A 21,565-nucleotide genomic window follows, 5' to 3' on the forward strand; every position below is an offset into this window, starting at 1 on the left:
TTTATCCTCACAAGGATCATGGGGCATGCTTGAGCCTATCCAAGCTGTCTTCGGGTGGTCTCAAGTGGAACAATATTTGAATATGCATCATGACTTAAAAAAAAAACCAAACAATTGGATCTCTTCAGATTGGAATTGGGCCTCTTCCAAAATGTGAATGTGCAGTAGATCAAATGTCGGTCAAAGAAGCTTGATGACTATTTACACTTGCCCCTTCCCCGCACAACACTAATAAACACATTTAAAACACACCTGCTGTAAATCATAACTACAGTTAAAGACAGTTGTAAATGGTCTAAATATGCTCCGGCAGAGGTGTCATTTTGCTTCTTGATTTAATGTGGGATGCTACTTTGTCTCGGCTCTTTCTTATGCCGACACATCCGTGCACGTTTGAGCCACAAAAACACAATATACCCTGCTAAAGTCTTTGGTGGCTGCAACATAATCTATCTCAACACGGTGCTTTTTCACAGCGTGACACCGAGGCGCTCTAAAATGGTCCCTAGCCAGCGTGAGGTCAAGGTCATCAATTTGAAAACGCTGAGCTGTAAATTTGCCGGGGTTCCCTGTCACTCATGATGATTACTGTTTTCAATATATAGATCTAGTAGTTTATATTGATGATTTACAGAATATTTAAAGAACCATTGAGGTATTTTTATTATGAAGTTGTGCTATTAATTCAAGTGGCATGTATTTTGGTCTAAAAAATTTTTTCGTCTCGTGAAGGGGTGATTTGGTGCCAGTCATTGAAATTTTGTTTGTTGGCTTGAGAAACAGATGATTTCAGTATGCTACTGAAATCATCTGGACTTCATCTCAGTCTTATGACATTCATAAGGGAATCGGTGCTGTATTATGTGGAGCATTATTGGATTAAATAATAGAGCCAAAAAGGCCCTGTCCTCCCAGTGAATCTCTTCTCATTGATAGAAAAGAGAAATTATCAGGCTTCTTATTTGGTCGAGGTTTGGGGGGGGGGGGGTTGTGTGTGTCTGCAAGAAGTTGCTGTGGGAAAATAAGGGCAAAAATATATGTAGATTCATGTGTTCAATCAGATTCACCATGAACGCTATTCTTGCCCCAGTCACTAAGCTGCTCCCTTGTCCCATAAGAGGAAGCTTAAAATGATTCCATCCTCTCCATCAGATACAATTGCCCTTTGAGTGACCTTCGCTATGACGCTCAAATCGGTTGCAGGGATCCATTTCCAGCCCTCTCAGTTCTAAGAGTTTTCCAGGATGCGCATATAGGATCGCTGATGAGGTGTAGGAATTCCAGTGCAATTGGTCTCCGGCGTCCTAATGATTAAGAGTCCAAAAGCGACAACGGGGTCCGTCTTTCCTGACCTTTCCACCCGACCTCTTAACGTTGGCGGCACAAGGACACGGGCGAGCTGAAGCATCACGAGACAGCTGCACTTTTATCCCTTGGACTGCACAGCTGAGCTGTACACCAAGGGCGGGGGTCACTGTGGGCCAGCTGGACAAAAGTAATGGGGCACCCAGCCAGGCTAGAAATAGTTTGCAGAATCAAAGATTTCAGACTTTTCTCCAAGACTTTCCAGTTTGGTATTGATCACACATTGAAATCGTTGACAGCTGAGCCCATTTCAACTCTGTTGCTCACTAAAACAGCAGCATGGGAGCGTATCCACAATCTTATTGCATGTTGACGATGAGACGCTTTTGTCAAATACCCAAAGGATTAAAATTACAAAACGCTTTGACTTTTCCTCCCATTTTCTTGTTATAGCGATAACACGCAGCCACTCATCCTGAAAACAGAATTCCCTGAATTTTATTGTTGGCCAAAAACTTTTCCTCACAAAACGATTCACACTCATCAGGATTTGTATCCTCTGGAGGCAATACGTTTTACTGGGGGGGCGAATCTGCGCACGCTTCATTGTTTACAAGTGATGGGAAACCCTTAGATTCGCCTGATGCCCCCAAGACCCGCCTCTTTTCATACATTTAGCCAATCACGGCGGTCATTCGCACGTTGGCCCTGCCTTCTTCTTTGGGTTCGACTTTCTTTTTCTCTATCTATCTAGCTAGCTAGCTCACTAAAAATATATAGCTAGCTAGCTAAAAATATATAGCTAGCTAGTTAGCTAGCTAGCTCTCTATTTTATTTTATTTTTTTAAACAGCTAATTTAATGGTTGCACATGGGCGAGTAGAAGAAATAAATTGGTCGCACTGCCTCAAATTTTCGGGGGCAAATAAAACCTAATTCTCAGAATGTTATGACTTAATTCTCATCAGATTAAGTCTTTTTGAGAAAAACAACTTTATTTAATTATAACTTTATTCCAAAAATAATTCTGACTTTTATTAACGACTAAATTCCTACAAAATCTTCCAAATAACCCAAGGATGCTTCGAGGAAAATAGCGCCGCTTTCACAGTAGGCTTGTCAAATTAAATTGCGGCGATACTCTTGTAACATTCCAACTGTAAAAACAAATAGGAACTTTCATCCGTAACATAACAAAGTCTTTGTGTGTTTGTTTTAATTCACATTCCATGATTAAATGGGATTCTTTGGCTGTAAATAATGGAGGCTTTTTAACATTTTTGTTTCTGTTTTGGAGTTTGTCCCATTTACTTGCATCGTCAAAATATCTCGTGATCATCCTGCTTGACAAAGACATACAGTATGCATGAAAATATGCCCCATGTCAGTGACAGACCAAGTAATCCAATCTATTACTAGTCATGTTTTCTTTAACGAGTACCTCATGTTGCTCTGTCCTATTTTCCACCGCGGGTCATCTGCTTTAAATTACGCCAAATAGAGTAGGACATGACATCCTGTTTGTCGGACTCTCCACTTTTGAGGTTTTATGATGCATCGCTTCATATGCAGTGCTTTATCTGATTAGGGTGGCGCTTTAAATATATTTGTCAGGTTCTTGGCTTGTGCAGAGACTTGTGAAAAGGCCTTGACCGTCTTTTCAATTCGAATTTCATCTCATAAAATGTGACTTCTTGTAAAATGTATTATTTTACATAACATCCACTATCATAACAGTCCCACTTTTTAAAAATCCGACACTACTCTTGTGAAATGTCACTTTGAACATTAAATATCTTGTCTTTGTAATTTATTCAGTTTAACATACGTTGAACGTGATTTGCAAATCATTGTATTTTGTTCTTATTTATGTTTAACACAACGTCCCAACTTTGTTGGATTTGGTTTATCTGTCAGATGAACACATTCAGCTGTAAAGACCCCCATTTCGTCTCCCCACACAAACTATTCTCTCTGTGGCGCACCACAAATAGAACACTCGGAGAAGCACCACTGACGTGTTTCTCACTGGAGAGAATCCAGGGACCGTCGAGTCAGGAAAACCTGAACGTAAGCAAGAGAAGCTTTGGCTGAAAGAACGAACTGGGGTGCCTGCGCACTGTGCAAGTTTGTGTGGGAGGATGAAGAAAATAGCGCTATAATTTGGCACCATGTGATTGTCTGTCATCACTAGGTCTGGATACAATATCCAGCGCATTGCAGGATTGGGATTGTATGCATCTTCCCCACTGAGTGAAGGTAGAAACAGATGAGACAGGGGGGGATACACAAAAACTATGTTAAAACACTTTACAAACATTGGGGCGAAGAAATGGCGCATTCTGAAGCTGAACGTAAATTGTCCGAGTGACCGTAAAAGGCCGCATGGTTGACTCTGGGAATCAGTGAGTGAATGGGGGGGCCCTCAGGGTTATCTCTGAGAAGCGCTGCTTTATTTATAGATCAAAAAAAGAAAAAAAAAGCCTAACAACCACCCACCCACTCTTAATGTTGCACCTCCCCTATTTTCAATTAGCTCCTCATGGGTGGAGTAATGCAATTGACTAGCAGTCTCCCAGTGAGTCTTGCCTCAGTCTGATCCAGACTCTGCACAGACACAAACTCCTCACACAGGAAGGTAAGACCGATCCATCCATCATCCGCTCATCCCCAATCATCTTCATCTCCCCATCCATTCTTTCATCCCACTTCCATAGTCTCGTCAGCTTTTTGCCATCTTTCTCCTTCACTCGGCACCCCCAAAGAGGCTGCCGCCAGGCCTTCGGGCAGCAGCCTCTTTGATTTTTTATCATCCTAAATGTACTCCCCTACTCATCCCAGAGGCCATTTTCTACCTTAAATTGACTACATTTTCACTTCGGAAGGCATCAGGCTTTACTTTGGATGGAACAGATAACATCTGATCTAATGGACACCTTTGATTTAAACTCGTTCACTTGATTTAGTCATTCAGATGATGCCATTACTGAGGCTGGAGATCAGACCATCGCATCTTTAAGGTTGGCGGCAAATGGTCACTGCCTTTCCGTGGCATTTTCACATTTTCTGTATCCTTGAAATGGAAATGTGATGGAAAGAGGGCTGACGCCGATGGAAAATAGCAGCAATACGGCAAAAGATGAGGATAAAACATCCAGATTGAGATACTTTATCATTTACTCTCCTGATATGGTAACGATACCCCAAGATTAGATATCGAAACTGCTGCTGACAGACACGAGTACGGCGAGTAGTTTTTAACAGTTATATCGTGAGGCAAAACATTTTTTCTTTTGACTGTATTTTGTCGATTTTCATCGCCAATGTTTTGTATCGCATCTCTGAATATCCTCGATATTGCAATAATATCGTAGCGTGAGGCATTTTTATGGTTATATTTTGGGAGTCGTTTTTGAATTCACTTCATTCTGGACGTTTTTTTACAATTATTCCAAAATCACCTTATTGAGATCCGGTTGTAAAAATATCACAATGTCCTTTCACAAGTTACTTTATGGGCATCAATATGCACTGTAGATGTTTTTTCCTCCACAATATTGATCGTGATGTGAGAGCAATATTGGTAAATTAACATTATTGTTGGCAAAATACTGCAAGAACATCATGAGTTACAGTACGGATATCAATAACTAAGATCATCAATAACTTCAATTCATTGTCTTGTATATGCGCCTTCCCAAAACATTGAGTATCACATCGTTGCGGCATCAGACTCTTTATCATTAGCACTGCAAAAATATTGTGTTATATCATACTGTAAACGCCACTCCTAACATGTAGGCCTTAAGAACAGTTGTGCTAGAATTTGCAGGGGTCGACCTTCAGGACTCACACGATGGTTCATCATCTCACTGGCTTTAGCTTGTCCACCATCAAAGGCAGCCCAGCTATCTGGGAAACAGCTGCCCAACGTGTCGGACCAACCCCGCGGATTGTATTTGTGGCAGTTCAGATTAGCTGTTTTTATTTTTAGGCAGGAGATAAATCCTCGTGTACGCTAGGTGAGTCATGGTGGTCAGCGATAGACAATGAGAGAATGTGGGCGGGGTGAAGGGAAAGATTAAACCATTCGGCTTTTGAATATTTTCGGTAACATCTTGCGTTTTTTTTGCTGATTTGAGTGGGACAAACTGTATCTAGAATAGACATTGGACAATGCAAAAGAGTTGGGAAGTTATTTTCTACGATCAATGGAAAGATGGGTTGTACGCTGTGTAATTAAAAGCAGGTGTGGGGAACCTACAGCATTTGATCTGACCCTGCTGCACAATTTTCAAAACCTCAGATGAACTCTAAAAACATCTAACTTCTATTTTTGAAATGCCCTGACAGCAAAACAGAAAAAAAGTATCCCAACCCCTGATTTAAAGCCTGTATAACTGCTCACTCACAATAGACTACTATATGTCTACATTTTGGCACAGGTGGAAGAACCAGAGTCGGGTTTACTATGCAAACAGCTGCGGCAGCGATAAGCCATTTTTCCAAGTGTCATTCTAGCCACTTATACACACAGTGACAAGGGATACTGTAGCGCTGACAGCTGGAGGTTAGCTGATGGGTTCTTACAGTAACAGGGTGAGCGATGATGTGCAAAAGTTTTGTGTGTTTGTGTGTGTGTGCGCACGCACCCCAGCCCCTCTCGCATCCCAAGTAGACTGATAGGGCTTATTTATAACCTCCTCAATTGCAGCCAGAAGAAAATAAGAGCCCGCTGAGAGATGGAGAAACCACTGAGAACCTTGAAATGTGCAAAAATACACACAGTAACAAAAGACGAGCTTTCACTCTCATCTTTGTCTTTCTTTACAACAATCCAATGTGAAGTGATCAGTCGTGGGTGAAAATGACGGACCGCTACGACTGCCACTACTGCAAAGAATCCCTCTTCGGGAAGAAGTACGTCCTACGAGAGGAGAATCCCTACTGCGTGAAATGTTACGAGAGCCTCTACTCCAACACCTGCGAGGACTGCAAGAAGCCCATTGGCTGCAATACCAGAGTGAGCACATATGCATTGTGTAAACACACGCATGTATGGTAATTTTTAGATGAGGGGGTCGGGGGGTTAAGGTACAATACTTGGTGAGTTAACCTTTCGTCAAGTGATTAATTATTAAAAAAAAAAAAAAACTAAATTTAGTCACACAAATCTCTTCTAATTGTGGAAAATGACCAGTAAACTTTCCATACAATTTATGTCATGCTGAGCAGGATCTTTGGAAATGCATGGGCAACTTGATGATGATGATGATGTATGATGAATAAAAATGGGAGAAAATATATGACATAAACTATCTGTATTAGAAATCTGCGTGTTATTTTAATGAAAGTAAAGCATTGTGATAGACAAATGCTTTTAACATGAAATATCGTCTGCACAAAGACATATTCTCGCCTTTGCTCAAATATGAGCAATGGAATGTCTTTGTGTTCAAAGTGTAGAGCACAGTTTGAAAGAAATTAAGACCAAAAAAAAAAAAAAAATCCCGCTCAGCCAACTTTAGCCTTGCTAAAGGCAGCACGGATCGATTCCACTTTCTCTCCTCGCAAATGCTGCAATGTAGATCAACAAAACCAGGCAGGCATTTGTTGCCAGGCAAGGTTCACAGCGTACGCATTTGTCCCACAGGCGATATACCTCGTAACACTATGAACAAACGGGTGAATGTTATCTATTAATTTCGCAATTGAATCACTTCGTCTGTCTTCATTACACACTATAATTATTGAGAAGACAAACAGCCCCATCTGCCGAACTTGGTGGGGTACTGCACCCAAACACTCATGCATTCTCGGTCCCTGAACAAGCATCCCTATCCTGGTAGGATCTGTCTTACAAAGACCGCCACTGGCATGAGGAGTGCTTCAAGTGCTTCCAATGCAAGCGTTCCCTGGTGGACAAACCCTTCTCCACCAAGGATGAGCAGCTGCTGTGCACCGAGTGCTATTCCAACGAATACTCCTCCAAGTGCCACGACTGCAAGAAAACCATCATCCCTGGTGGGCACGGAAACAAAAATACTACACCATCCTATCAAGCGAGGTTCTTCTTCTCACCCTGGCGTTCTCACTTGTGTTTTTGTCGCTGTTGAAGGCTCCAGGAAGATGGAGCACAAGGGCAACAGCTGGCACGAGACTTGCTTCACCTGCCAGCGATGCCAGCAGCCCATCGGCACCAAGAGCTTCATCCCCAAGGAGAACCACAACTTCTGCGTGCCCTGCTACGAGAAGCAATTCGCCATGCAGTGTGTGCTGTGCAAGAAGGTAGGGGATCATTTGACAACGGCTGGAAACCACACTCCTGACATAACATACCGGCGGCGCTATAATGTCGACATGCTGTGGCTCCATCTTAGCCCATCACCACCGGCGGCGTGACCTACCGTGAGCAGCCTTGGCACAAGGACTGCTTCCTGTGCACTGGCTGCAAGCAGCAGCTGTCTGGCCAGAGATTCACCTCCAGAGACGACTTTGCCTACTGCCTCAACTGCTTCTGCAACCTCTACGCCAAGAAGTGTGCTTCCTGCACCACCCCCATCAGCGGTAAGCAAATGCAGTGAAACTCCTCTAGAAGGAATCCTACATGGGCAAAAATACCCCCTAGTGTGAAAAAAATCTTCATGCATTCACATCATTCCCACTCTCCTGCCCCCCAAACAACGAAAAAAAAAACTGTTGCGTTATACGAAATCTTGAGAGACGGAGGAAGCAAAATAAAAGACATTATCCAAGAAATTGATGTAAGTGAAAGCGAATGCTGATCGTAAATTTCGCAATTTCTTTCCCCTTTTTTTCTTTCTACACTGACGATATGAAGTGTCAAATAAGTGTCTGCTCATACTTATGCACTATTGGAATAAAAATAAAGAGTACACATACGTTTGTGTGTGTGTGTGTGTGTTTACATCTGAGCTCAAATTTGCTACAGTGAAAAACCCCCTGTTGTGAAAAATTTCTTGCTGCAAACATGATTTCGTTGTAGAGGAGTTTCACTGTACATTCACTCTACTGTATCCCTTTGTCCATTTTTTTATAGCACTTCCTGTTGGCAGAGAAACCTGCTGTCCTACACTGTTTCATTGTATTCCTGTGAATTCCCATAAATCCAAATTGTGGGAATTTTGTTTTTTCAGGCCTCGGAGGCAGCAAGTACATTTCTTTCGAGGAGCGCCAGTGGCACAACGACTGCTTCAACTGTAAGAAGTGTTCCGTGTCGCTGGTGGGCCGCGGTTTCCTGACCGAGCGCGACGACATCCTGTGCCCGGAGTGTGGCAAAGACATCTGAAGGACGCCGCCGCACACATACACACGCATTCAATCATACGATATCGAAATGCTTAAGCGGTCGCGGCACACACCGTAGTGCCTTTACTTCTTTCTAATGTGCATTGTTGTTCAGCTTAGCTTCTATTTGACAAGGACTGATGAATACTGTTAATAGAATAATGTCTTGCATGAATATAGAGGACATGTTTGCAACTATGAATTATGGTTTAGCGTCAGCGTTATTGCAGATTGCATGCTTCTAATTTAACTAAATCCCTGTGTTGTGCATGGATTAGCCTCTGTGAAACAACTTGGTGTTATTGGCTTGTGTAAAATGTAGATGTGCATGGAGTCAGGTTTATGGACTTGAGAATTATCCAAAATAAAAGAGTTAACAATTGGCATTACGTTTCTTATTCATATACTTTATGTATCCATCCATTTTTGAGATTGTTTGTTATGGTTACGATAACGGTTTTGTCTCATGGTGCCAAGTATCGCTTTCGTTACCATGATGGCCATAGGCGACGATCGGATGTTGCGACGAAGGGTTACTCAGGATTTCCACAGTGGTGATTTTATCTCTAATTTTCCAATCAAGCAACTGCAAAAAAAAAAAAAAAAGTGACACATAACAGGTGAACAAAAGCAATTAGCACAATTGTCAGGCAATGCAGACAAACAATTCTGAGGAATCAAATTACTGTGAGCCAACCGGTTCTTAAAAAGAACGTTTTCGATTCCCGTCCCTCATTATTATTGTCATTTAGCTTCATCTGTAGATCCATTTGCTCATTACTGCAGTGCATTCCATGCTGATCTTTATCGACATGAAATAGATTCTCGCCACTCCAATTGAAGCACCACTGACCATTTGTATTGGCACACTACTGATTTAAAAAAATAAACTTGCTGGTACAAATAAAGCTACCATGTCGGATCTTAAAAAGGCCAGCAAAGTCCACAAAACGTGCAAAAAAAGTTGCCAAATTTTATTGCTCGTACTGGGGTACCTTTGGTCTTAAGTCCAAATTAAAAGTTTCATTTTTTTAAGGCAAATTTGATCAAATTTTACATCAACAAAATCTAAAGGCTAGATTTTTAAAAAAATCAAGTTTGCAACAGTGTGTCCTCGAGGACCAGGGCCAGATCGCAGTCCTAATGATATGAATTAGGTGTGTTGAAGAATGGGAAAATCGCCATCAGGGACAGAAGTTTGAGACCCCTGCAATAGAGCACAATGAGTGAGATGACCAATGAATTAATATTTTTTAAAAACATTTATTTGATGCCACTGGGTGAAATCACTGTGATGGGGGGCACAGCAGCGTTTAGCGAGTGTTAAAAGGGGATAATTCGCTGTCACTCAGACGTCACGGCCAAGTCACATGCTGGATCTTTTTCTTCACCTCTGGAGACATCAGAACACCCTGAAGACATGCAGCAGGAAAAAAAATGAGAAGAACTCACTAAGCCCTGTTCCAATGTGTTTTTTGGGACAAATAACAGTTTAACTTGCGGTTCTTACAGAGCAGTTTGCCTCCCGCTTGAGGCTTGCTGTGCCAGGGCAGCGTGAAAAGATCTTGTTGGAAGAAGATGTTGATGATGACGATGATGATGATAATGACAAAGACGACAACGGAGATGATGATGATGCTGATGAACTGCCAGACAAACGACGAATGGGGTTGGCCAGGTTTAGCGCTGGTGGGGGTTTTAGCCTATCAGCCACCCCTGATGACGATACTGTGCTCATTTCCGGCTTCTTCACGTTTGGTGAGCCACATGAAATGGAAAGGGAAGAAGTCAGGTGGTCCCTGGAAGGTACAACACAAAGGAAAGGGAAGGTACAATTAAGCATTTGGGAGGAACAATCAAGTGTAGTGAACTGGCAGGAAAAAAAATACATTCACTGATTCAATAACAAAGGAATATAATTGTGAGAATAAAGTTGTGATTTTACAAAAACAACAACAAAAAAAAAAAGGGTTCGAGAGTGAAATTAAATTACAGTACTTGTAAATGAAAGCCATACTGTTCTGATGGCATTTTAAGAGATGGACATCATAATGTGAAAAGAATAAAATTTTAATTTGAGGAGAATATAAATCAAAATTTCGTTTTGAGGGGAGGTTTGGTTGTGACTCACCTGTCCGTTCGCGGGCCCACTGGTGAGTGTTTACCTCGAGTCTTCGCCATTCTCATTCCCCAGCGATTGTTGGGTAAAGTGCGCTGTGGCCGCGGGATGACATGTCGTACGTAGAGGTCTACGAGCTGGTCCCGAGTCCCGCAATCTTTGTAACTGAGCTGTCACTCAGACGTCACGGCCAAGTCACATGCTGGATCTTTTTCTTCACCTCTGGAGACATCAGAACACCCTGAAGACATGCAGCAGGAAAAAAAATGAGAAGAACTCACTAAGCCCTGTTCCAATGTGTTTTTTGGGACAAATAACAACAGTTTAACTTGCGGTTCTTACAGAGCAGTTTGCCTCCCGCTTGAGGCTTGCTGTGCCAGGGCAGCGTGAAAAGATCTTGTTGGAAGAAGATGTTGATGATGACGATGATGATGATAATGACAAAGACGACAACGGAGATGATGATGATGCTGATGAACTGCCAGACAAACGACGAATGGGGTTGGCCAGGTTTAGCGCTGGTGGGGGTTTTAGCCTATCAGCCACCCCTGATGACGATACTGTGCTCATTTCCGGCTTCTTCACGTTTGGTGAGCCACATGAAATGGAAAGGGAAGAAGTCAGGTGGTCCCTGGAAGGTACAACACAAAGGAAAGGGAAGGTACAATTAAGCATTTGGGAGGAACAATCAAGTGTAGTGAACTGGCAGGAAAAAAAATACATTCACTGATTCAATAACAAAGGAATATAATTGTGAGAATAAAGTTGTGATTTTACAAAAACAACAACAAAAAAAAAAAGGGTTCGAGAGTGAAATTAAATTACAGTACTTGTAAATGAAAGCCATACTGTTCTGATGGCATTTTAAGAGATGGACATCATAATGTGAAAAGAATAAAATTTTAATTTGAGGAGAATATAAATCAAAATTTCGTTTTGAGGGGAGGTTTGGTTGTGACTCACCTGTCCGTTCGCGGGCCCACTGGTGAGTGTTTACCTCGAGTCTTCGCCATTCTCATTCCCCAGCGATTGTTGGGTAAAGTGCGCTGTGGCCGCGGGATGACATGTCGTACGTAGAGGTCTACGAGCTGGTCCCGAGTCCCGCAATCTTTGTAACTGACCTTTTTCTAAGCCACAAAAAAACAAACGATAAGCAAAGGCCGTTCTTTAAACACGAACAAGACCAGAGCTATCGACTGTTAGCCAGGTACGCTAACGCCACTGTTTCTGTCTTCTATGTCACTCAATAAATTCCACTCTTGAAGTGTCATCGTGAAATTTTATCTCACCTCATTTAAAATTAACTGTAGAAAATCCTGAGATAGAAGCTCAGGGTGCAGTAAAACATCCACGTCTGAGGCGTAAAGGGCTTTTTTAGCTAACTCATAGGAGGTCGCCATATTTGAATTACCCAGCATGCTCCGTGTCAACGTCGAATTCTTCTTTGGACAGTTTTTGTTGCAATACTGCCACCTAGTGGAAGCTAGCACCCAACACAACACAACACAACACAACACAACACAACTCAATACAATACAATACATATTTGAGCCCAATTGGGAGGGAAGGTTGAAATGGTGAAAGTTGTTTGCCTGTGATCCAGAATGTCCACCCACCAAATATGATAACAGGTTCAAATGTTTCTCTTCCAATGATCTTACAATTTACAAAGTCAAAACTATTTTGGATACCTACAAATTAGAGATGTCATTTGGAAGAACAATTTCACCAGCGATGCAATGAATAGAGAGGGCATTTTGGAAATTTTTCATAAAGATTAGGACAATGGTACTTATCAAAAATAATCCTGAGAGTACTGTATATCGTGTTCATCAGAATGTAAAGTGAAACCACGATTTCAACATTAAAAGGAGATGGGAAGTAGAGGGAAATTTAGTGATACCCATATTAAGCCCCCACCTGTGTTTATTGGATGTTTAATCCTTTTGGAGTCCAAAATTTTTTTATTCCTATGGATGATATACAAAGTTATTTCTTGTACGTTTGCTACTATTCAAAACAAGGGAGTGAAATGAGTGAATTATTCTGCATGAACAACTTCCAGTTTGTGGTCTTGTGGAGGCTTCATATTCATAGTAGCAAATCAAAACATTTCAGTTTATTCACAATTATCCTCACTCTGGTAAATTCACCCGCCTCAAGAGTTTCCAGTGAAGTGAACACCCGTAGGAAAGATATGTCTGTCGTATCCCAGCAACATGGCAATATATTCGCATCATGTGGCCGCTCTACTGTTTACATTGTGGAAGTGGATGACCGCAATGTTTTGTTGTATTTTTGCCACAACACACACCTTGAGTCCTTTGAAAATCATATTTATTTGGCTGTTTCCATTCTTGGTAATCCATGATGTATTCAAGTTATTTTATTTTTTTTTTTACATCTTAATAAACATTGTTTTCATGAATGACCGCAATGTTTTGTTGTATTTTTGCCACAACACACACCTTGAGTCCTTTGAAAATCATATTTATTTGTCTGTTTCCATTCTTGGTAATCCATGATGTATCCAAGTTATTATTTTTTTTACATCTTAATAAACATTGTTTTCATGAACAAATGTCTTAGGACATCACTGGACAATATTTTTTCCCCTTTTTTGGGGGCGGGGGGCATAACTGACATGATAATGATCACCAGTAGGCATGGGCAAAAGAAATGATTTATTGACCATTATGAATTTTGTCACCTGTGTGGAACTTACTGTTGAGTCATTGTGTCTTAAAGGGGAGACCACCAGTCCACCAGTCAAGTGTGAAATTAAACACCAAAAGTCAATCTTTTGTTATCTGACTGTGTGCCATTGTCAGTCATCCAGGTCATGGTAATTTGAAGTCAAGGGTGTCCGGCCCGAACAAAATCCTTTCTCAACATTGGTCCAACAGTATGAAACATTCATCGAGAGATTCATCCATCCATCTATTTTCCCACACCATTTTTCCTCATTTGAGTCATGGGTGAGCTTAAACCTGGCCCTGGGGACTTCCAGCCAAAGGCAGACCGAAATCTGGTCGCCAGTCAATCTCAGGGCACGTCATAGAGACACACACACCCATTTACACATTCCCATTCACACCATCACCGTGTCTGCACCGAAGTCAGTCTCTCCCTATAGCAAGATTCTACCATGAAAAATAACATTTGAAATAATAACAATCACTCAGTCAGTCTAATGCTCGTCCATTAACGCCTCAGTGACTCATTGTACATAACGACAACTCACCAATGATGCAAAGTTCACAAACAAGAGATGTTGACATTGGACGAGATGAATTTGTTTTGCCTGCATGTTGGCTATCAGATCCGTGTGGAATTGCCAATGTGGACTAAACATTTTTTTTACTGGCCTGTGACATTTGAACGTACTGCAAAGTTGTCCAGATGTCCTGGCAAAGTCGTTTGAACGTGTTTGGTTAAGTCGTTCGAATGTAGTGGTAAAACGTAGGCTGCACACTAAAAACATTTGATGTCATTTGCACATGCACACAATCGCAAATGTGCAAGTCATTACCTCGTTCATGTATCATTTCATGAGCTGACTTGCTCATGGGTATAATTGTGCATGCACAAGTCAATACCTCGTGACGTTATCGGAAAAAAAAGGCCGTTTTTAGCGATGAGCCTCCGCCCCACTGATAAATTGACTTAGTCAATACGTTGAAACTGCTTGGCAGTACATCCGAACAATTTTATTCGAACGACATAAGCCAGTCAAAAATGTTTTAGTCCACAATGGTCGTTCCACACGTCCATTGATCTGAGACAAAAACAAAAGATCGACGTCAGAATCCCATGGCATTTTGTGTCCTTCACACAGCCGACTGAGTCTCGCTGCAGACGTAGATGTTGCTGGGTCGCACTCTTCTTCGGCTGCGGCTGCCCATCCTGGGACACAGGCGGCAGCTCTTGGGAACAAACTCCTGGCAGGCTTCCCGGAACTTTCGGATCCTCCAACAGTAAATGATGGGGTTGAAAACCGTCTTCAGGTAGCTGAGCCACAGGGCGCCTATACTGATTGGGTAGAAAGCGGGGCTGTAGTAGAACTGGCGGCTGAAGACAGCCAGCAGGCTGACCACGGTGTAGGGCAGCCAGCACACAGAGAAGCCCACAAAGAGGATCAGGATGGTGGTGAAGGCGCGGGTCTTGAAGCTCATGTCCACTTTAATCTGCGGGGGTCTCTGCAGCCCGATGAGTCTCATTTTGCTGACTTGGTTGAGGGCCGGCAAGCAGGAGGGCTCGCTGGCGTGGCTGTGGACGCGCAGGGTGTTGCGGCGCACCGTGTTCAGGATACACATGTATGAATAGAGCATGACCGAAAAGGGGGCAAAGAAGACCGCCACCGCCAGGAGGACGGTGTAAGCGCGATCGGCCACGGACTCGCTGTATCCCAGCACGCACTGCGGCACCCAGACGTCGCCTACTCCCGCCGTGCCCGTCCTCCAGCCAACGATGGACGGTAAGGACACGCAGAGACTAAGCAGCCACGAGCCCGCGATCAAAACCTTGGCCCTGTGTGGGGTCAACTTGTCCTGACGCTGCACGATGATGAGGAAGCGATCCACGCTGATGATGAGCAGTATGGACACGCCCTCCAAGACAAAAAGCCAATAGAGCATGATGGAGGCGCGGCAAAATCCGCTCCCAAAGCTCCAGTCGGCGTTTCCCAGCGTGACGGCGGTGAAGGGCATGCAAAGGAGCGAGAGCATGATGTCGGAGAAGGCCAGCGTGGCGAGCAACAGGTTAATGGCGGAGCGCATGGCCGGCTTCTGGTAGACAATCAAACACACGATGGAGTTGCCCAGGAAACCAATGGTGATCATGAAGATCATGATGGCAGCCAGAGTTACACGCAGGGTGACCGATATGAGAGGAGTTCCAGGTTCGGACGGGGGACTAGTTGTGCCCTGAATGGTGTCGTCCGGCTCCACCAAGTTACATTCTTCCAGCAGGCTTTCATTGCAAAAAGACATCGTGGCACTTTATCCGAGAATACCAATGTGGATGAAATGTGTGGTCACTGTCAGGGGCATAGCAAGAGTTTGAAACCCATCTGAAACACATCAATAAAATAGAGCACAGTGAGATTCGCTGTAGCGGGCAAGGAACGGTCATTGGTCACTGAAAGGGGAGGTTCAAAATCATCACACATCAAAAACAAAGAATAAACATGACAAATCGTGCCTTTACAATGGCGACATTCTTACACGAAACCCTCTCCGATTTAGCGCTGCATAGTTTTGCTGGCTGTTGCTATGGCAACAGGGTTAGCAGCTCCATGGCAACAAGCATCCCATACACTCGTGCTTCCACGGCCAAATATATTCTATAGCACAGCCTACTACTGCCAACTTTAATCTTACGCACAAGGTCACCTGATCTTGTTCGACTCGAACGGTACAACCCAGCGGGCACGTGACATCGATTTGATGTTGAAGGTTGGATTTTGATGTCATATCGATGTTGAATTCACATCAGATGCTCACTTTCTATGTTTATTAGTCTTTTTATTCTTCAGAGTTTGTTTATCATTTATGGGAATAAAATACGCTCGTGTGAAATTGCTTAGGATGATGTCATCCAAAAATGTTTTTGGGAGGATTTAGTAGCTGTGCCTACATGAAATGAAATCAACACAATCATGCGGGGTTTTGCTCATGATGGCCTTGACGTCCCTATTTTTGTCCATATTATTATTATTAATATTATTGTTATCATCATAAGTCCTGGTCATTGAGCAAAGTAGAGAAAGAGGTAATAGCACCTAAATGGAGCAATGTATTCGAATAAAATTTAAAAGATAAAAATTAAAAAAAAAATACCCACCTTGAACCGTTCACAGTGACAGCATCCTGGCCCACCTTTTCACCCATACGTGCAGTGACTGGCTTTCCTCCATGGCATACCGAAAATCTCAACTAACGATGAAGAGAAATATCCCGAGGAGAACGTTTCACAGCGGGCTCGGTCGTCATCGTGCGGATTGCAGACGACGCAAACGCCACAAGAAGCAGAAGCAGGTGGATGCCGATTTAAAGGAACAGTGCGAGCTTTAATTAAAAAAAAAAAAAAATCCATACCAACACAAGCAAGTAGTAAACTAACTTGTTTGTCGTTGGTTTTTTTTTTTTTTGGTTTGTTTTTATTTTTAGTAATTGGACGCCAAAGTAGTCAAACGGGTGCATTTTAAATGTATCTTTACTCTTTGTGGTTGTTTGACAGTACGATAGTAGGGATCATATATTTGAAATCGTTTTAAAAATTATCCTGTGTCATACTCATGATTTTTGGTATAATTATTTATTGTAAAAATATAGTTTTGATATTCGTGAGAAATGGTAAAAGAATACAGTAAAAGGAAATAAAATGCATTAAAAAATATTTCAGGCCCTTCCGCCTCTCTGCCCCCCCTCGTCTGTCTGTCAACTATTACTTTAAAATAGAATTTTTAACGATCAAACGGTGCAATAATTGCATTTGTTTTAAAATCACATGCTATGACAATTTTGTCCAATAGATAGCGGCATTGCGCTATATACAGTATTATTTGGTTCAGCAGTAACCGCTGACAATGGGACAGATGTGCAAAATAGCACCCACGAAGATGTTTTCAGACCATTATTGAACTGTAATTATTGACAGTTTCATGAACAGTTTTGTGTTTTTTCCATTTCGAACGGGCGCCATAACACGGTGCTGTATTACCTTTCCTTCTCGGTGTAAAGTGGCACGGTGCCCGTGCGTTGAACGTGCCTACCTCAGTTCCACTCCATTGATGTGACGCATGCATGCACATCACGTCCACTGGCAAGCTCGCAGGGAGGGAGAATTAATTTCTTTTATTCCACACCTCTGCCGAGACGTCGCCACTCCATCATTCGCCTAAAAAGCAAACACGCCGGTCTGCCTGCGTGAAAAATGTTCCTCTCCTTAAATCAGAATATTGAGAGTGCAAAGAAACAGACACACACACACACACACACACACACACACACACACACACACACAAGGAACAGAGAGTTACATTTAGGACATTTTGCACAACATCTACACTTTCTGGGTCTTGTATTGACAAACTGCCGCTTGTGACTCCAGCTCCCAGTTATAAGACTCAGTTTAGAAACTTCAAGGAAGGTGTTAATCAATGGTAGGACACTCGTGGTGGTTCGGCACTCTGTGCCATGTGCGAATACAGTAATTAAAAACATTGGGGAATGTGCAAGCCTCAGTGGAACTTTATGATAGGTGTCTGAGAGCGCTGTCTGTTTCACAGTGTGGTAATCAAACAGAGAGACTTTACTGAACAACGGGGGTCAACCACTCTCTTAGCAACCGAAAGCTACTTTTTGAGTAGTGATTAGTCCATTCTTTATTCATGAAAATGGTTTTGGTTTGGCCAGGTAATGGTTTAATTCTCATTATATCCTTCCACTCTATTATAAATGTAAAATAAAGTAAAACTTTAAAAGAAAGAAAAACCTCTCATTAGGGAGACAACAGGAATGAGTGTCATTAGTCATAGCATAACTCATCCGAATCAAATCAGAAGTCAAAGATGCTCATTTCTTCAATTATTGTTCAAGTTACTGTAAAAAGGCTAACAAAGAAATTCTTGCAAAATCTCAACGTTATCATTCATCACATATGGCAATTAACATTTTTGATATAGATTTTAGAAATGATCATGTACAGTGATGCACATGATTTGCTTTCATGGGACATATAAAATGATGCAGCGGGCCAGATCTGGACCCTGGGCCTTGAATTTGGCACCTTTGCTTTACACAATATGCCAATCCCAGTTTTAAACCTGGATTAAAAATTGCAGTTAGTGTCATTAAGGGCATTCGGTTTACTTTATCAAAACTTGCTTCTTCTTGGAAAATTTTGGTAGTGAAATTTGTATTATTAACCACAAGCTATCGTGATTGCCTACCACGCCATTTCTTGGTATATGCTGTGTGACTTCAAATATTAACATACAGGGTTGTTTATTCCTTTCCGGCAGCAACCTCTGGTTCCTGTTGGCTCGACTTTTCCGATTGTCATCGGTAAGATTCTTTCACTTTGTTGTGATGAGAGTGTGTGTGCGTGTGTGTGTGTGTGTGTGTGTGTGTGTGTGAGTATTGATCGGGGTGAGGAAGCACGCACTGCCATTATCCATCATGTGTGGCCTAAGATCTGCTGTCTGGTGTCACTCTGTCACCTTGGCAACCGCTTGCGCGTTGACCTGCCAGCTGGGAGTGCTGAACTTTGCTGGCTGGCACAGGATTGTGCATGAATGCAGGCAGCCTCACATCAAAATGCAGAAAAGAGCACAACTTAGAAGAGCACACCAAGGCAATGTCGATCGCTATCAACACTTTTTGTCGTGCATACACGTTTTGTGTCATGTGTCCTCTTGAGTAAATGCCGTAAATGCAAATTTAACTGCAATTTTCCTGAACTACCGATAACCTCGTATCACTAGTTCCTACCCTTTGCCAACTGCAGGGTCGGCATGGCACCTGTAAAACTGGCATCTACCATGGAGTTTAAAGAAACAAAAAGGGGCCTAATTTCGTACCCAGCACACTAGTCTAGTGCAAAGCATGGTCTGACTGTATGCATGGGTGGAGTTTTTTTTATTTTGGTATTTTCATTCGCGGTTTATAATGGGTGTTTGCACCGTCGTGGGAGTAAACACAGCCAACTTGCTTCCCAGCCAATGGATTTCCTTTAAATTCAGTGCAGGAGAGACACCCGGTTTACATGTTAGAAGCATGAATCTCCATGCAGAAGATTGATGCGGGCAAAGGAAATTCATAAGGAACTCCGCCACATATGTCCGCAGAGCTCAGAATATATCTGCTTGCACCTCGATCAAAACCACCAAAATCACATTACACCATCTACGCCACAACTTAGACCTGCTTTTGGCTGGTATAATATTTCCTCTATTTTTCAGCCACAAAAATTGTCTGTTGCGCCAGTGGCTTGGAAAAGAAAACGCCCTCAGTCCGAAAAATTCCCACACACGCTAAAGGAGATTCGCACCAGCATGAAAATCAAAATGCATTAATTTTAACACCCGAGTGCATGTGCGCTGTCTACAAAACTAGGGCCCAAAGTACTTTATGTTTCAAGTGCATTTATTCCATGTGGAACAAACACAACGGACCAAAGTACCTTATTTAATTAAATTAACGATCGCTTTAAATGGCATTGGTGACTTATGCACACACTACCAATTTCTCATTCAATAGTGTCAAGACAAGCTAATTCACACAGTCTTTCATCGCAAAAAGAGTTTGCTAGCCCACATTTCACAAAAATGAACGCCTTCCATCGGTCGACACCCTCCCAAGGAAAGCCTCAGAGAAAACCCATTCAGATTCAGAGGAAAAGAAAAAAAATAACTGATGGAGGGATCCCCCTTCCAGGAAGTCCCGTCTACAATGCAAACCGAGAGGGCAACATTAACCATACGATATAATTCATACAATGCTACATCAAACAGTATGAGAGCCCATTTCATGAAATGAAGCGCCGCAGACAGACGCCTCCGATGAAGTGGTTCCTCTTCAGGACTTTTCCCAGTTGGTTGATGCACAATTCTCCACAGCAACAACTTCGCTCGGAGGAGGAGAGAACGGGGGTTAGAAATGGAAGAAAAACAGGTCAAATCAAGAGGGGTGAGGCAGGATGAGAGACTATTTGCAGACGAGATGAGGTTTAACCCAATGTGTACTAAATAGTCTTAAGTCAAGGTTTCAACATTTCTACTGATGTAGTCACTCTAATTTTTTTCTGGGTAGGACACTCCGGACTGCTGGAACCTGAATAGAGAATGTTCAAGACCCGGCTGACTTCTTTTTTGTTCTCAGAGTGACCAAAGGACCATCTTCTTATGACATTAAGCCAAACGGCGTGTATACATTTTTAACAAGTCATATTTCTGAATTTCGTATACAGCATTGCATATACAGTATTTATTTCATTTTTGGGGCTCGAATGTTTCCACCACCAACCACATGGCAAAAATGAAGACAGCATGAATTGGGATCACTATTAGGGCCCATTTTATTTTCCGTGATCGAACAAATGTTTATCATGATGAGGATTTGTCTGTGACATGTTTCTGGGCTTGTTCATCTGAGGTATTATTTGTTTTTCAAATTGCATAGCCTGGTCAAATTTGATGCTCCGGTCTACGGGCTGTGTAGCTTGAGTGAGTCTTACAGTACGGTACATGTCAGGGATAAGATCTGCTTTAAGATAAGAAATAACTGTTTTTAAATGTTGGGTGCCACAATAGACTACTTGAATACATGCTCATGTATGAATGTAGATTTAATCTGCAAGTTAAATGCAATTCAAGCTGTGGTATTTACACTAACTACCCAAATGTCAGTACCTGTATTAACCGTGCAATTTGCTTTATTTGGCTTAATATGGAAGACTTCTTTGGTCAACAGCACTTTGATGCTAATACTCTTATTGTCTGTTTTCCTGCATGTTTTCACACATATTAATGACCTGCGTACTATACATTCAATTTATTTGTTAATGCGATATGAAGCCTCAAAAACGTGAAATGTCACGACAAAGACTGTTTACCCTTTCATGCAACCTGATAACGGGATTAAGCTGTCCACTGTAGTGACCGCTTGCCAAATACTGAGCATACCTTGAGTGAGTTTTCATGGCACTTTACAAAAGGATACCCTAGTTTTAGCGTTTTTTTTCAAGTGGTAATAAAATAAGATAGGTTGGTACAATGCCCTTTTGATTGTGTATGATAATTTCGACACAAACGAAATTAGTAATTTAAACA

General features: G+C 42.2%; 4 protein-coding genes across 4 annotated transcripts; 1 reads left to right on the forward strand and 3 right to left on the reverse strand.

Moving 5' to 3' along the window:
* The first annotated feature begins 3,810 nt into the window (after positions 1-3,810).
* On the forward strand, positions 3,811-8,998 carry fhl2a (four and a half LIM domains 2a). Its single transcript, XM_019894577.1, has 6 exons — positions 3,811-3,942; positions 6,153-6,327; positions 7,154-7,328; positions 7,423-7,592; positions 7,685-7,871; positions 8,462-8,998. Exons 2-6 carry the CDS (start codon positions 6,172-6,174, stop codon positions 8,611-8,613), a joined length of 840 nt encoding a protein of 279 aa, XP_019750136.1. The 5' UTR covers positions 3,811-3,942; positions 6,153-6,171; the 3' UTR covers positions 8,614-8,998.
* An 857-nt stretch (positions 8,999-9,855) lies between these two features.
* LOC109530675 (ashwin-like) lies at positions 9,856-10,905 on the reverse strand. Its single transcript, XM_019894572.1, has 3 exons — positions 10,744-10,905; positions 10,123-10,411; positions 9,856-10,024 (listed from the first exon to the last, which is right to left on the reverse strand). Exons 1-3 carry the CDS (start codon positions 10,797-10,799, stop codon positions 9,968-9,970), a joined length of 402 nt encoding a protein of 133 aa, XP_019750131.1. The 5' UTR covers positions 10,800-10,905; the 3' UTR covers positions 9,856-9,967.
* LOC109530674 (ashwin-like) lies at positions 10,893-12,164 on the reverse strand. Its single transcript, XM_019894571.1, has 4 exons — positions 12,021-12,164; positions 11,695-11,858; positions 11,074-11,362; positions 10,893-10,972 (listed from the first exon to the last, which is right to left on the reverse strand). Exons 1-4 carry the CDS (start codon positions 12,147-12,149, stop codon positions 10,916-10,918), a joined length of 639 nt encoding a protein of 212 aa, XP_019750130.1. The 5' UTR covers positions 12,150-12,164; the 3' UTR covers positions 10,893-10,915.
* Positions 12,165-13,571: 1,407 nt separating this feature from the next.
* On the reverse strand, positions 13,572-16,769 carry gpr45 (G protein-coupled receptor 45). Its single transcript, XM_019894414.1, has 2 exons — positions 16,576-16,769; positions 13,572-15,802 (listed from the first exon to the last, which is right to left on the reverse strand). The coding sequence occupies exon 2, from the start codon at positions 15,720-15,722 to the stop codon at positions 14,562-14,564; it is 1,161 nt and encodes a 386-aa protein (XP_019749973.1). The 5' UTR covers positions 15,723-15,802; positions 16,576-16,769; the 3' UTR covers positions 13,572-14,561.
* Between the last annotated feature and the right edge of the window lie 4,796 nt (positions 16,770-21,565).

Source organism: Hippocampus comes, unplaced genomic scaffold (genome assembly GCF_001891065.2).
Source record: "Hippocampus comes isolate QL1 unplaced genomic scaffold, H_comes_QL1_v1.1 scaffold96, whole genome shotgun sequence".
NCBI lineage: Eukaryota > Metazoa > Chordata > Actinopteri > Syngnathiformes > Syngnathidae > Hippocampus > Hippocampus comes.

What these genes read in the sequence shown, in the direction of transcription:
- LOC109530675 (XM_019894572.1), bottom strand. Translation starts at nt 10,799, where the DNA reads ATGAGAATGGCGAAGACTCGAGGTAAACACTCACCAGTGGGCCCGCGA. An exon ending in GTGGGCCCGCGAACGGACAG is followed by an intron (nt 10,412 to 10,743) that starts GTGAGTCACAAC and finishes TGTACCTTCCAG; the next exon opens with GGACCACCTGACTTCTTCCC. An exon ending in AGCGGGAGGCAAACTGCTCT is followed by an intron (nt 10,025 to 10,122) that starts GTAAGAACCGCA and finishes GCATGTCTTCAG; the next exon opens with GGTGTTCTGATGTCTCCAGA.
- LOC109530674 (XM_019894571.1), bottom strand. Translation starts at nt 12,149, where the DNA reads ATGCTGGGTAATTCAAATATGGCGACCTCCTATGAGTTAGCTAAAAAA. An exon ending in TACAGTTAATTTTAAATGAG is followed by an intron (nt 11,859 to 12,020) that starts GTGAGATAAAAT and finishes TTTGTGGCTTAG; the next exon opens with AAAAAGGTCAGTTACAAAGA. An exon ending in GTGGGCCCGCGAACGGACAG is followed by an intron (nt 11,363 to 11,694) that starts GTGAGTCACAAC and finishes TGTACCTTCCAG; the next exon opens with GGACCACCTGACTTCTTCCC.
- fhl2a (XM_019894577.1), top strand. Translation starts at nt 6,172, where the DNA reads ATGACGGACCGCTACGACTGCCACTACTGCAAAGAATCCCTCTTCGGG. An exon ending in CAAGAAAACCATCATCCCTG is followed by an intron (nt 7,329 to 7,422) that starts GTGGGCACGGAA and finishes TCGCTGTTGAAG; the next exon opens with GCTCCAGGAAGATGGAGCAC. An exon ending in AGTGTGTGCTGTGCAAGAAG is followed by an intron (nt 7,593 to 7,684) that starts GTAGGGGATCAT and finishes GCTCCATCTTAG; the next exon opens with CCCATCACCACCGGCGGCGT.
- gpr45 (XM_019894414.1), bottom strand. Translation starts at nt 15,722, where the DNA reads ATGTCTTTTTGCAATGAAAGCCTGCTGGAAGAATGTAACTTGGTGGAG.